General features: G+C 36.2%; 2 protein-coding genes across 5 annotated transcripts; both read left to right on the top strand.

Annotated features, from left to right (window-relative positions):
* Nucleotides 1-490: 490 nt before the first annotated feature.
* Nucleotides 491-6,072, top strand: eif4ebp2 (eukaryotic translation initiation factor 4E binding protein 2). Its single transcript, XM_005801592.2, has 3 exons — nucleotides 491-814; nucleotides 2,893-3,072; nucleotides 4,189-6,072. The coding sequence occupies exons 1-3, from the start codon at nucleotides 682-684 to the stop codon at nucleotides 4,218-4,220; spliced, it is 345 nt and encodes a 114-aa protein (XP_005801649.1). The 5' UTR covers nucleotides 491-681; the 3' UTR covers nucleotides 4,221-6,072.
* A 934-nt stretch (nucleotides 6,073-7,006) lies between these two features.
* Nucleotides 7,007-11,072, top strand: rps24 (ribosomal protein S24). Of its 4 annotated transcripts, XM_023327003.1 has the most exons (7): nucleotides 7,007-7,158; nucleotides 7,974-8,039; nucleotides 8,125-8,334; nucleotides 9,497-9,610; nucleotides 9,835-9,837; nucleotides 10,470-10,495; nucleotides 10,990-11,072. In XM_023327003.1, exons 1-6 carry the CDS (start codon nucleotides 7,024-7,026, stop codon nucleotides 10,476-10,478), a joined length of 537 nt encoding a protein of 178 aa, XP_023182771.1. In that variant the 5' UTR covers nucleotides 7,007-7,023; the 3' UTR covers nucleotides 10,479-10,495; nucleotides 10,990-11,072. The 4 variants fall into 4 exon arrangements, with proteins under 4 accessions (XP_023182771.1, XP_023182772.1, XP_023182773.1 ...); XM_023327004.1 differs by lacking the exon at nucleotides 9,835-9,837; XM_023327005.1 differs by lacking the exon at nucleotides 9,835-9,837 and having other exon boundaries at nucleotides 10,473-10,495.
* Nucleotides 11,073-12,631: the final 1,559 nt, after the last annotated feature.

Below are 12,631 nucleotides of genomic sequence, written 5' to 3' on the forward strand. Positions count from 1 at the left end.
AATGATGCTTCATTATATTACTCAAGTAAAAAATATTAAAAATATATTACTCAAGTAAAATAGGAGGAATGATGCTTCATTATATTACTCAAGTAAAAGTAAAAAAGTATTGTAGCAGTCTTTTCTCCAAAAAAGATGATTGAATGATGAAATGCATCTAAGCAAATGTAGTTAGTCACTACCCATCTCTTTTTTGTAAGCCATAAGCTGCATTAAGATTTAATTTAAAAAAAAAAAAAAAAAAACCTTTTGTAATTTACAAATCTGAAAAATTCTATTTGACTTTTTGAACTGCAGCACTGAAACAAAAAGAAACTTCTGTTTAATGTTTGATTTGGTAAGTTATCAGTGTTTCTAATGTTGCGAGTGATCTTTTTGTTGTTGACAAATGTCACGAACACAAATGCTTCTTTAATCACAACCAAGACAATCGTTTCAGATTTTCATAAACAGATGGTGACGTAGCGCTCGCAACGTCATATCCCCCCTCAGCTCGTCCTGCTTCCTGCCTTGCTGAGGGAGGGGACGGTGCTGACGGCTGGTAGGACGAACGGAGAGCCAAGAAAGCTTTCGGGAAGCTGTAAAAAAGTGGGGAACGGCCCGGGTTTCCACCGTCCGTCGGGAGAGAAGCACCACAGTTTTCTGTAGCTGCTGGATTTGTCACCGAACAGGCGCCGAAAAATGTCGACCAGTCGTCAGCTTAGCGAGAGCAGGGCCATCCCGACCAGGACGGTGTTGATCAACGACACAACGCAGCTACCTCATGACTACTGTACCACCCCTGGAGGCACTTTATTTTCCACCACTCCTGGAGGTGAGAAGACCTGCTTTACTCTTGTCTGTTTTTGTCTTAACTTAACGGGTAATGTTTTCTATCTGCGTGGCCTAGCCTGCGTTGTCATCCTGATCAAAACAAAAACAAAGATTAGACCCACCCCTCTTGCCTCTAGCTGCTTCCTGATTGGCTTTTTAACATCGTAGAGATTCTCATGGTTGCGTTACCTGACAGACTTGAACAGGTCTAAACTGGTAGCGTTGGGAATATAGACTGAACGTTTCATCACGATATTTAGTTGTACTGTTGTGATAACGATAAATGTGGCGATAAAAACGATAATTATTGCTTCTTTTCGATGTAACTGCATGAGTGTGACTGGGTGTCATATAGCCTCACAAACACATACATTGCTCTTGAAATACTTTGGGACACCAGTCACATAAAGATGTGTAATTTGCATCACTAAACTACACACAGTAACTGCAGTAATCATATTTAATAATTGTTGATATTTATTGATGATTTCATTGAACAAAGTGACGAAAATAGTAAAACTAACAATTCTGACAATACAGACAGCTTTGTTTTTTAAAATCACTTGGAATTTCTCATAACAATAATAAATCAATTCTTATCATGATAGGAAGCTTATCACGATAAATGATAAACGATATGATAAATGACCACCTCTGGTCTAACTATAGAATCTGACAAGTGATTCTGTTAAATTACTGGAATATAGACGGATCACATTGATGGAGCAGAGCCAGATGGAGGACTTATTACAAGGCTGATTGCAAAATTTGGGCTATGAACTTAGTGAAGATATTGCCACATACTGTATTGCTGCATAACTGGGTTCTGATATGTCTTCACCTACTTCTGAGGGGTACAAAGATGTGGGGATAAAAATCTTTATATATGTACATTTTAAAAATACTACATACATAAGAGAAGTGCTTCTAAAGCTAAGTAGAGTTGTTGTGTACTATTATCCCCACAGCCTACATCAAACTAAACAAAGCAGTGTTTTTTCCCTTCTTTACTTTTTAAAAAACTAAACACAGCTATAGTGCAATGGTTGTAAATATCTGGAGTGTGTGTCTATTAATGTTTAAGAATAACTTGTTTTTTGTTGATGCTTATACAATTAAACACTTATACCAAGCACAATGCACTGGAACACTTCTTACCACATGATACAGAGGTTACCGCCATCGAAATGAGAAAACTATTAAAATATCTACGTTGGTATTTGTATTTGTAATTTCAGCTCTTACCTCTTCATTTTCAAGGGTGCTTCTGAAAAATCTTCTCTTGTGAGGACTAGAAAGGCCACCATTTCTTTCCACTTCATTTAGGAAGTGGTTAGTGGAGGGCAAGTTGTGACTTGTATGCTCGCAAGTATTGTGCAGGTAGCACATATTATTTTATACAAGGAAGCAAATTACTTTATGTGTTGTTGTTTCAAAATACCACACTAATATTCTCCAAAGCATATTGACTACTAGTTCAAATGTAAATATGAATATGTTTGTAATTTCTGAACTCTATATAAGAACTTTACATTAATGCATATTGATTTATAAATGTAAAGTATTACAGCTTTTTTTTGTCCTTGCAACAGCAATATATTCCTAACAGAGGAATACTACTCTGCATTTTTATTTTTTTTACTTGTTGAGAAAGATAAAAGACTTATAAAAACAATAAACTACTAAAAATAAAAACGGTAAACGTATGAAAAATATAACCAACAATTTGACAATGAAGCAAGAGATCATTTTTTATCAGCCTTGAACTTGGAGGACTTTCATGTATTCAAACTTAGACGCGATGTACCTTTTAGTTACAACAGAACCTTGCATGAGACATCTGCAAAAATAAGCATGCTGACATCTACTTGAGGCATATTGTTCCTGTGAATATTTTTGTCGTTTGCGTTTGATCATCAAGTTTCTGCATCTACTGCTGAACACTACAAATGGCATAATTCAGTGCGTTTGAAGGCACATAAATGTGTGTAAACAAGTATTAGCTGTACCCACTCAGAGTATCCCTCAGGGTACTTGGAGGGAAGACGAGTAAAATAAACTTCTTGCGTCTCATTGAAGGAACCCGGATCATTTACGACCGCAAGTTTCTGCTGGACAGGCGGAATTCTCCCATCGCTCAGACTCCTCCTGCACATCTGCCTGTCATCCCTGGAGTGACCAGCCAACACATCCTGAGTGAGAACAAGAAGAACGAAGCCAACAACCACATCAACAACCATGATGGCAAACCCACTACAGGTCAGAGTTGCATAAAAAGATTGTGCTTGTTTTCAATGCTTGTTATTTATTTATGAAAGTGATGGGATCTAGGTAGAAAAGGAGAGCCAGAGTTCCACAAAACCACAACTTGCATTAGAGCAGTGTTTACATGGACAGACCAAGGTCAGAAACCTGCAGCTTTTAAGTAACGTTCACGCCTTTGGACACATGACAATAGGAAAAAGAACTGGCAAGAATCGAAAATACTTCAGAAAACAAATGGCAACACCCTGCATGAGGTGGGAACAAGGATCTAAAAGACAGTTGCAACCATTCAGACCAAGCCTCATGTAATAGATTATGTCCATATAGAAACCAGCTGAGCAGCATAGTTGTTTTTGTCATGCAAGAACGGTAAGGCATTGTTCTGTCAAAGCTATGGTTGAACCGGTAAATTATAACTTATAAATCTCTTCATAAATTATCCATGAAGTATTTTAATACTTTTGTTCTCTGTGTGATAATTGCATATACAACTATACAATCTATTAAAAGTTGTATTTTGTTCCTGCCTAACATGTCTTCTGTTATGGTGGCCAGACAGATACAATTTCAACTCATCTGTCCAAAGAACATTGTTCCAGATGTCTTGGTTTTTATCTATGTTCTCTCTGGAAAAAGTTTGCTTGTGCCATGTATTTTTATTTATGTATATATATTTTTTTAGAGTTAAAACTTCCTCCTTCTATATTAACAGAGGCGAGAGGCTTCTGTAGATCCTGTAAATATATTTTAGAGTTAGTCTCTCAAAACCTCGTGGGAGAACATGTTATTGCCAGGAAGAACAAATTGGACCTTTTTGGGCCTCAAAAGTCACCAGTTCTCAAACCGGTCAGTTTGACCCAGAGCACGAGGGCCTCTACTAGAAAGCAGAAGATGAAGAGGGGTTTCATATTTCAGCCTCACAGAGAGTCAAAGGATCCATGTAAATCAACAGAAAGCTGAGTTGATGAATGAAGCGTTTCAGAAATGCTTCATGTGACATCTCTAAATGATCACTGCTTTTTTTTGTTTATAACTTGAGTGCATTATTAAAAGTGTTCCTGTAGTTCTTTTTTTTTTAACAAATTTCTCTGGTTTTCCTTTATCTTTAAGGTGACGACGCCCAGTTTGAAATGGACATCTAACCGCCTGGAGCCACACCAGCATAAGAAAATAACCTGGCACTGTGTGTGTCAGTGGCTTGGCTTGTAGAAACCAATGTTTTGAGCCCTCATGGCAGCCATCTTTGTTAGCTCTTTGTCTCACTGCTGGATGTAATGTTTGTAAACCCCAGGGCGATTCGGTATACCTTACATGCACATACAGAGCGGCAACTTTCGAAAACTAGGGTTATCTTTGTAACAATGGATCGCAGTCGAATTTCAAACATTTTCATTAAAAGGGACCCGAATATTTTGCACCCAAAAATTAATTAGTTTTAGTGCTCATTTTACAGCTTTCTGTGAGACCAAACTGGAAAAATAAACTAATTTGAGCAAGAATTGGTACTTTTTTTTTTTTTAATTTGGAATCATTTTAAAAAGGTTTGATATTTTTCCGACTTTGATTTTAAAGACTTCTGGGGGTTTTTTTTGTTGTTTTTTTTTAAACTACTCCAATAACTCCAGGATCCATAACCACTTGGACCGCTTTGATTCCAGTAACGGTACCTGAAGAAATGCTGTATTATTCTTGTTTTTCTATTAGGAAAGGACCTAACACCATTCCAAGATTTTAGTCCCAAATTTCCCAACATTTTGCTGCAATATTTCATTTGTAAGCCTCCAGGAAAAAATGCTTAAAAACAAATTTAGGGGAAAATAAAACAGATATAAATCATCAGATAATCGAATATCAAATGAAGCATAGACATAAGTAGCTTAAAATATTTCTTGAATTTAATTTCAGCAAAGTACAATAATATCAAGTAACTTAAGTTGGCAAAGATAAACACCGCCCTTTTCTCAGATTTGTTATAATAGCTAATAAGCTTAAGGAGGAGGCGGTATATGGATGAACATGACCGGTGTTTTTAAGTATCCAGACGTCAGAGTGGTTAATATCCCTATGTACATGGGATACAACAAAATCCATTTTAAAACTTGAATAAATGTAAATGTTTTTTAAACATTTATTATTATATTTGAATACAATTTTAGTATTAAGGCTTTGCCGGGGCATTCACTCTGTCCAAGCCTTTTACATTTCATGTCAATGAAACGGATAACCGTGTGTGCATTGGGCTTGATAGATGCTCTCCATAAACTGATCTGACATTAATATTCTTATTTCCATGCATCTTGTCTGCCCATGCCTTATTTAACATGAAATGCAGTGACTAGTTTCCTTGCCATCTATTTGTATTTTCTGACAGATGTTTATTTTTTCACAGTAGCGTTAAAACAGGTTATATTTTGCTTGGTCAGTGGGCAAAAGGTATTTTATTTCCTTGATGATTTTCTGACTCGGATTGGTATAAGGTTTGGAAGCGTGAGTGTGCATGTGAGGCTGATGTTTTACATGACAACATGGTAAAAGTGCCACTCACTCATTTTAATCCAATGTTTAGTTTATTTGTTTTATTCCAAAGTTCTCTCTGCTATTTGGCAAACAAGTAATCATGTTTTTCATTCAATTTTCTTTCTCTGTTTGACAGGAGCCACTGACTGATGTTTGTCAAATATTATTTTTAATTTCTTTTAGCTTTGTAATGACATTTGGCAAAGTCTGGTGAAAATTTCATCCACAGGTTGCTTAAAATTATGTTTGCATCGCACCTTTTATCCAACAAGTCTTTATATTAAGGTATTGTAATCCAGGTGGCAGATTCATTTCCAATCCATTTGATTTGATGAGGGTTAGACAATATGCTTCGAAAGAGATTGGACACAAACTTACTGTAACCTTCTGTTCAGATTTAAAATAACTTTTATTTCAAATGAAACTCCAATGCCAGTGGACACTGTTGCTGCAAGATCAATAAAATTCTGTAACAGATTTTGTATCCTTGTCTTTTTTTGATTTTATTCAACTTAATGCAAAGGTGGCAGATTTTGCAACATTGACCATGATTATCTATCATGCATACAGTTTATTACCATCAGGTGGAAAAATGTAGTGTTTAATAGGGGTAAGCTGATAAATGCTGTTGTGCACCTCTCAATCGTGAAACTGAAGACTACCCAGAGTGATTCCATCTGCTGCTAATTTTACAATATAATTTCTTTAGTTTGGCTCTGTTTGTGTAACTGTAATGGACAGCGCTGTGATGCAGAACAAATTTTAGCTTTCATCTCACAATAAAGAAGTATATCACATTTCAGTGTGGATGGCCTTAGTTACTACATTCCTTTGACTTTGGTATGACCAGCCTCCTGTCTCATTTCTTCCTACTGATGTTTTTGACATTCATTTATTATTCATCATATTGTGAATTGAATTTTTGATTTGCACCTTAGTTAAATATATTTGCATATTTTATATATATATATATATATATATATATATATATATATATATATATATATATATATATATATATATATATATATATATATATATATATATGCAAATATATTTGGTTAAATATATTTGCAGGCTCTAATAACTGACATAAGAGGCTTTATTAAATGAATAATTAAAATGAAACTAAAGGTTTATACTCAATATTTTAATCAAGCTGAAGTGGATTCAAACAACTACAATGAGAATAATCTAGCTTACCCAAGGTAACCTAATAAATTAGTCTTTTAAAAAACTTTAAAATAACGCAGATCTTTGTTTAAAGTTTTATTGAAATTTTAGAATAATGGGTGTTATAAACAACATAGAATTTATCTTCCATTTTAACTTATTTGCCCACTAGGTAAGGTCATGGAGAAATCACGGACAATTCAACGTAGTACGAAAGTGCTTAACGAATATTTAAGCTGGGTGTGTACAGTAAATATGTTTATAATGCGTGTTTTACATCAGGCACTACCACTACACGCCCTCCCTCGTCATTTTGTGCAGGCAATAATCCGGGCTGCCGCTGGTCCTTCTTCCTCTTTTACGTCCCTGAGCGAGGCCGGCGTCAAAATGGTGAGTGTCGGGGAAAAAATACATCTAAAATCCGTTCAATATCGAGGCCATCCGTACACCAACACACTCGTACCACATATTAACTGATACGTTGTTTTTCCTTTTTTTGATCCTGGCAATATTAATCAACAATAAGAAATTTTGACTAAGTTATACAGTACATTTCACAATTTAGCCTAACTGATACCTGTCCGCCAAATACACACGCCCGTCTTCCCTGCTTTAAATGAGTTTCAGTCATTTACATTTCTTTGTTCGCATTTATGATTAGAAATAGTCAACTTACGTTTTCGTAATTTGTGCCGTTTTTAACTGGTAAAAAACAAATGTTAGCCTAATGTCGCTAACGTTAGCATGCACTCCCTAAATATGCTAATAACGCGGCCCATGTGTGAGAAGACAGTAAAATGCTCACAGCTGCCACAACCGGGTACTAGAAACAGAAATAAAGCAAATTTAGGTTAAAACATCTTTAGATCTTCACCTTTTATTCTTAGCTTAGAAACGGAGATAATCAGACATAAATGTCTTTTTGTGACTTTTCAACTAAATGCCTGGAGGAGTTGCATGCTTAGCTATACATGTCCCATAGAAATATGAACAGTTTCAGTTGGCTTGTTTGAAATTGCAGTCTGTTTACCTGACAGGTGAGGTAGGTTTTCACATGCATATAACATCTTACCAGTAGAGGTACTTGAGTTATTACAAACACTTTCCTCCGAAACGTGCATCAAAATATGTGAGCTGTCCCTCAACAGTAAGCCTGTCAGCTAACACCTACAGCTTGTGTAGTTAATCTTTTTCCTCATTTACAGAACGACACAGTAACAGTCAGGACCCGCAAGTTTATGACGAACCGACTGCTTCAGAGGAAGCAGATGGTAAGTTTTCTCATGCTCTGCCACCGTCTTTGTAGTTTGTCTTGTCAAGCAAAGATGTTTACAAAGTGCTTTAATGTCTTCATAGGTTGTTGATGTCCTCCATCCTGGCAAGGCCACAGTCCCAAAGACTGAAATCAGGGAGAAGCTTGCCAAGATGTACAAGACCACCCCCGATGTTGTATTTGTCTTTGGCTTCAGGACTCAGTTCGGCGGTGGCAAGACAACAGGCTTTGCTATGGTCTACGACTCTTTAGACTATGCCAAGAAGAATGAGCCCAAACACAGACTTGCCAGGGTGAGTGTGGAACTTTTTTTTTTCTGTACCATTGAGGAAGCTGAAAAATAAAACTACTTTTTGGTGTTCGTCTTGCCCAACTTTTAATATATGGGTTATTGATGCTCCCCTGTTTATTGTTCAGCAGAATAATAATGCAATTCTGTGGATGCATGCAGTTTCATAGAAAGTTGTTTGCAGGTAGCAATAAAATTACCTTCTGGTGGGTCTCCTTCATGCTGCCTATGCTGGAAGGAGTACTTTTTTAAAAAAACACATCATTAGCGTGTTTATTGATAAATGTATCAATTCTGATACATTTATTCTTACAGTTGTACTTTAGTTACTAATCAAGCTATGTGGAGTATTGTTTGTTGTGAGCACATTTTGCAGACCTTCAACTTGGATTTTGGTATTTTGGTGATTCACTGCTGTTTCATAGTCCTATGTGCCTCTCCTATTATTGTATCCTGCAGTCAGTACTGCACTGAAGCTGTTTGAATCTTGTCCCAAAAGCCATTCTGGTTTTTATACTTCTGATCCATCTCCGGTTTGATCTGTAAGAACACAAGACCATTGTGGAGTCAGTGAGATGTGATTTAAAGCAAAAAGCAGCTCAGTCTGAGCAGAGAGGGGCCTGTTGATGGTGAAACCTTCAACAGACAATCATGTACTTATCAGTATGAATATATTTTTACAAGATTCTGAAATTATTATGATTTAGATTTTCGTCACCATAAATAGTCGTTAGTATTGGTCACATATTCAATTTCTTTCATTTCTATGTTTTAAAGTCACCAACCTGTATATTTTTTAGTGTTTAGATCGTGCTAAATGTTCCTATTCATGGAAATGTCACAGCTGCTTCTCATGTTCGCCTTTGCCCATTTCATATATTTTCAGGTTTTTGATCATTTGGTTTTCAATCGTATATCAAATCATTGTCGCTAGGGAGACGTTTCATTAATTGGCTTGCATTGATAAGCAGTGATTTAAAGTAATTATATATTTGTGATTAATAAAACTGCAAATCTTTGGGTGTAATTTGTCCAAGGGCCTGCCGTGTTAAAGTAGATTCTTATTGACCTCTCATGATTTACTTGTCTGCACTTTGACAGCTGCCTGTCTGCATGCTGATAATAAGGAGCTGCAATAGTAATAATGTTTTGTTTTTTCCCCTTAGCATGGTCTGTATGAGAAAAAGAAGACCTCAAGGAAACAGCGCAAGGAACGCAAGAACAGAATGAAGAAAGTACGAGGCATCAAGAAGGCCAGTGTTGGAGCTGCTGGCAAAAAGGTACAGTGATAGTGAAGCACATTTATGAAATCAAAATGATTATGCCAGTGAAAGTTTGTCAGAAGGACATTTTTACAAACACAACTTGTAATCTTCTACGGCATTTCCTTGCACACCCTATTCTTTTTCCAACATCATTATTCTTGTGTTTTTCTCCTGCTTTTCCCCATTTTAATTTATTCCTCATCTTTCCAACTTTGTCTCATTGTCTTCGGAAACTGTAGAAGGTAAATGTAGTCCATAAGAGGATTAACTGCATTGTGTTGATCATCCTGGAATCCTAGACGGCAGCTAACTCCTGCCTCTGTACCCTGGCCTAACAGAGAAGCCATAACACTTTTCCTATTTGGATGTATTTTCTGCATCCAATGTTAAATGATCTAAGCCTTGGATTATTACTGAGCTGTCTGCCCCCTTCTCCTAGTACTAATCAGTAAAACTAATGTGGTAGAAGTTTATTTTTTGGAAAAGTGATGGTGGTAAAAGGAGATTCTCACTAGTTGACTTGTTTTTTTACAGTATTACTAACCAGTTGCAGCCCCTGGTGTAGTTTTTGTAGTGTACATTCCCACCCCTCACCCTTGTAGCAGCAGTCTGTGATCCAAGTGTTTTAACTCTAAACTCTGGATTTACAAAGCTTGCTTGGCTTTAGAGTATTGTCCATCGTAGTGCGCTATTGTAGCTGCTTAAGTAGCAGTAAGAAACATATTCTAATATATTGTGTATATTGGCTTAGCTCTTGGATATGATGCAGGTCCATTCAGAAATCTTTTCTGTTCCATGTTTGAACTTTTTAACATGTCAATTTTATTTTTTTCCACTTTTTGTTCTTCACTTTGCTTCCCATGGATTTCTTTAGCAGAAATGAAGTTTTCAGTTTTGCAGGTATCAAAGCAGAAAAGCATGGTGTGCCATTGTGTTGCACATCCTAAACTAATAGCCGTGAGCTGTGCCATGCATGTCACTACTTTCCCCAGTAGCTTTCCTTCAGTGATTCTTCTTCTGCGTTTTAGACTTTCTCTGATGTAATGGGATTATCTACTAGGCTTTCCTCTGTTTTCACTTAAAATTAAACACAAGTGCTTTTATTAGACCATGAAGTTGACTGAACCTAAGATTAAGAGCTGCATGTTGGTAGAAGGTTTTGTGGTGTGTGTTTGTGGGGCTGGGGCGTTTGAATCTAAAGATTGCTTGTGTGTGAAACATTTACTCTGAAATTTAAGGTCTAAAACCTGTGAAGAACGGTATTGTTTAATAATATAATTATTTTTATTTTTGCTGTTTGTTACTCTAAACTCAGAATAATGAAAGTAGAAACCATGCTCTCATTCTTAGCAGTTCAGTTTGCTGTGACTAATGCTGCTGCTTTCTCCCTGCAGTGAGCCCAGACGGCCAGCGGGTGTCTTCGTGCTCAAGATGGTCTTGTATATTGTCATCAAATAAAGTTTTGGGAAAAAAGACACCCTGTGACTGTTCATTTATGTTGCCTGTTCATAGTTATGTGGTTAAGTTCAGTGCACATCATGTTTTATATTTTTTAATGTAAAATAACAAAAAACGTTACACCCGTTTCATGTTCAAAACTGGTTGTTCGGTGGTATCACTATATTACATTTCTTGAAATTCAGGAATAGCATTGTTGTAAAAACTTGTGTATATCACTTTAAGAAACTAAATTTATAAAATTTTTCTGACTTTCAAACCATTCCCGAACATGACAATTTCCCATTTCGGACGTCATAAAATATAAGTGCTTTAGGACAAACTGACTGCAGCCGAGCCTCGTAACTGAGAGGGATGTGCGCTCAGGGTACAAAAGGTCACAGAGTGCTGGGAAAAGAAAGTAAAGAAGCTTTTATTATGACTGACTCCACAACTTGAAACCAGAATATTGCTGTTGGACAATTTCCTATCTGCCGCCACAGTGGAGTGGCACAAGCAGAAAATTTTTCAAGTCATTTTGGTTTTTTTTCTGGCACCTGATTGAAAGCTCTTTAAACTAAAAACTGTAGAATTATCAGAAAATATTAAGTTTTTATTACAGTGACTTATAAAAAAACATTGGGTGCAAACTAACGAGAAAATTGCAGTACATAAAAAGAGAAGTACTGACCAGTGTACTGAAATTTAATGTGCCTCAGTGTTTCTGTTTAAGCCACTGTTTGACCTAGAAGTTAAAACATTAATGTTTTTATTTAAGATGGCACACTGTTCCCAATCTGGAATAATTTAAGATGACAGACAGTCCAAAATTAATTTGCTGAATTAAAGTCTCCATTAACAACTTTTCAAATCATTTTACTAAATTACCTCAGAAGACTGTAAACATGTTTAAAAATATGTTTTTCAAAAGACAGCCGTACAAAACTATTTGATATTACTTTTTCTGCATTTTTACATTGACACCACTCCATTTGCTTCTGATCTAAAACTTTCAGCGCTCGAATAGTCAAGGACATCACAGGCTTATTTTGGTGGTTGTAATATCAGAAACAACCACCTGAGGGCTCCCTACACTGAAAGCTTTGAATTAACTCAGACTTTGGACAGGAAAAATTCAGTATATGGCCGAACAAATCAAGTAATCCACTTAAATGTTCTGAAGCTTGTGCTGAATATTAAGCTACAGCCAGGTCTGACAGAGTCTAGACTTGATTTTTTTTTTTAGTTTATGAATTAACAACATGGGAAGCACAATACATATCCCTTTGCGCAAAGTGACCTTTCAAATAATTTGCATCGAAATAACCTGAGACTGTAAATAGAGTGATTAAAATGCCAGGAAATTGTTTGTCCTAGGGGCAGCCCCTACTCCACACCTGTCTCTGTGTGACGCCCATTCTTTGTTTTCAGAGCGAGTGCGCTGTTTGGAGAGCTTAAGTATATGGATTAGAAACAAATCTTCATATTCAACAAGAAATAATATTTTTTTTGAAGTGTACAATCCTCTATTTTTGATATTTTAACACTATCTTTTACCTTGTATTGTGACATATTTCCATATCTTTTAATGGCTTTGAA

Source organism: Xiphophorus maculatus, chromosome 22 (assembly GCF_002775205.1).
Source record: "Xiphophorus maculatus strain JP 163 A chromosome 22, X_maculatus-5.0-male, whole genome shotgun sequence".
In the NCBI taxonomy this organism is placed as follows: Eukaryota; Metazoa; Chordata; class Actinopteri; order Cyprinodontiformes; family Poeciliidae; genus Xiphophorus; species Xiphophorus maculatus.

Excerpts from the sequence above, each read along its gene's own strand:
- eif4ebp2 (XM_005801592.2), top strand. The coding sequence starts at position 682 with ATGTCGACCAGTCGTCAGCTTAGCGAGAGCAGGGCCATCCCGACCAGG. Across the intron at positions 815-2,892 it reads ATTTTCCACCACTCCTGGAG|GAACCCGGATCATTTACGAC; the intron begins GTGAGAAGACCT and ends GTCTCATTGAAG. Across the intron at positions 3,073-4,188 it reads TGATGGCAAACCCACTACAG|GTGACGACGCCCAGTTTGAA; the intron begins GTCAGAGTTGCA and ends TTTATCTTTAAG.
- rps24 (XM_023327003.1), top strand. The coding sequence starts at position 7,024 with ATGTTTATAATGCGTGTTTTACATCAGGCACTACCACTACACGCCCTC. Across the intron at positions 7,159-7,973 it reads GCGAGGCCGGCGTCAAAATG|AACGACACAGTAACAGTCAG; the intron begins GTGAGTGTCGGG and ends CCTCATTTACAG. Across the intron at positions 8,335-9,496 it reads CCAAACACAGACTTGCCAGG|CATGGTCTGTATGAGAAAAA; the intron begins GTGAGTGTGGAA and ends TTTTCCCCTTAG.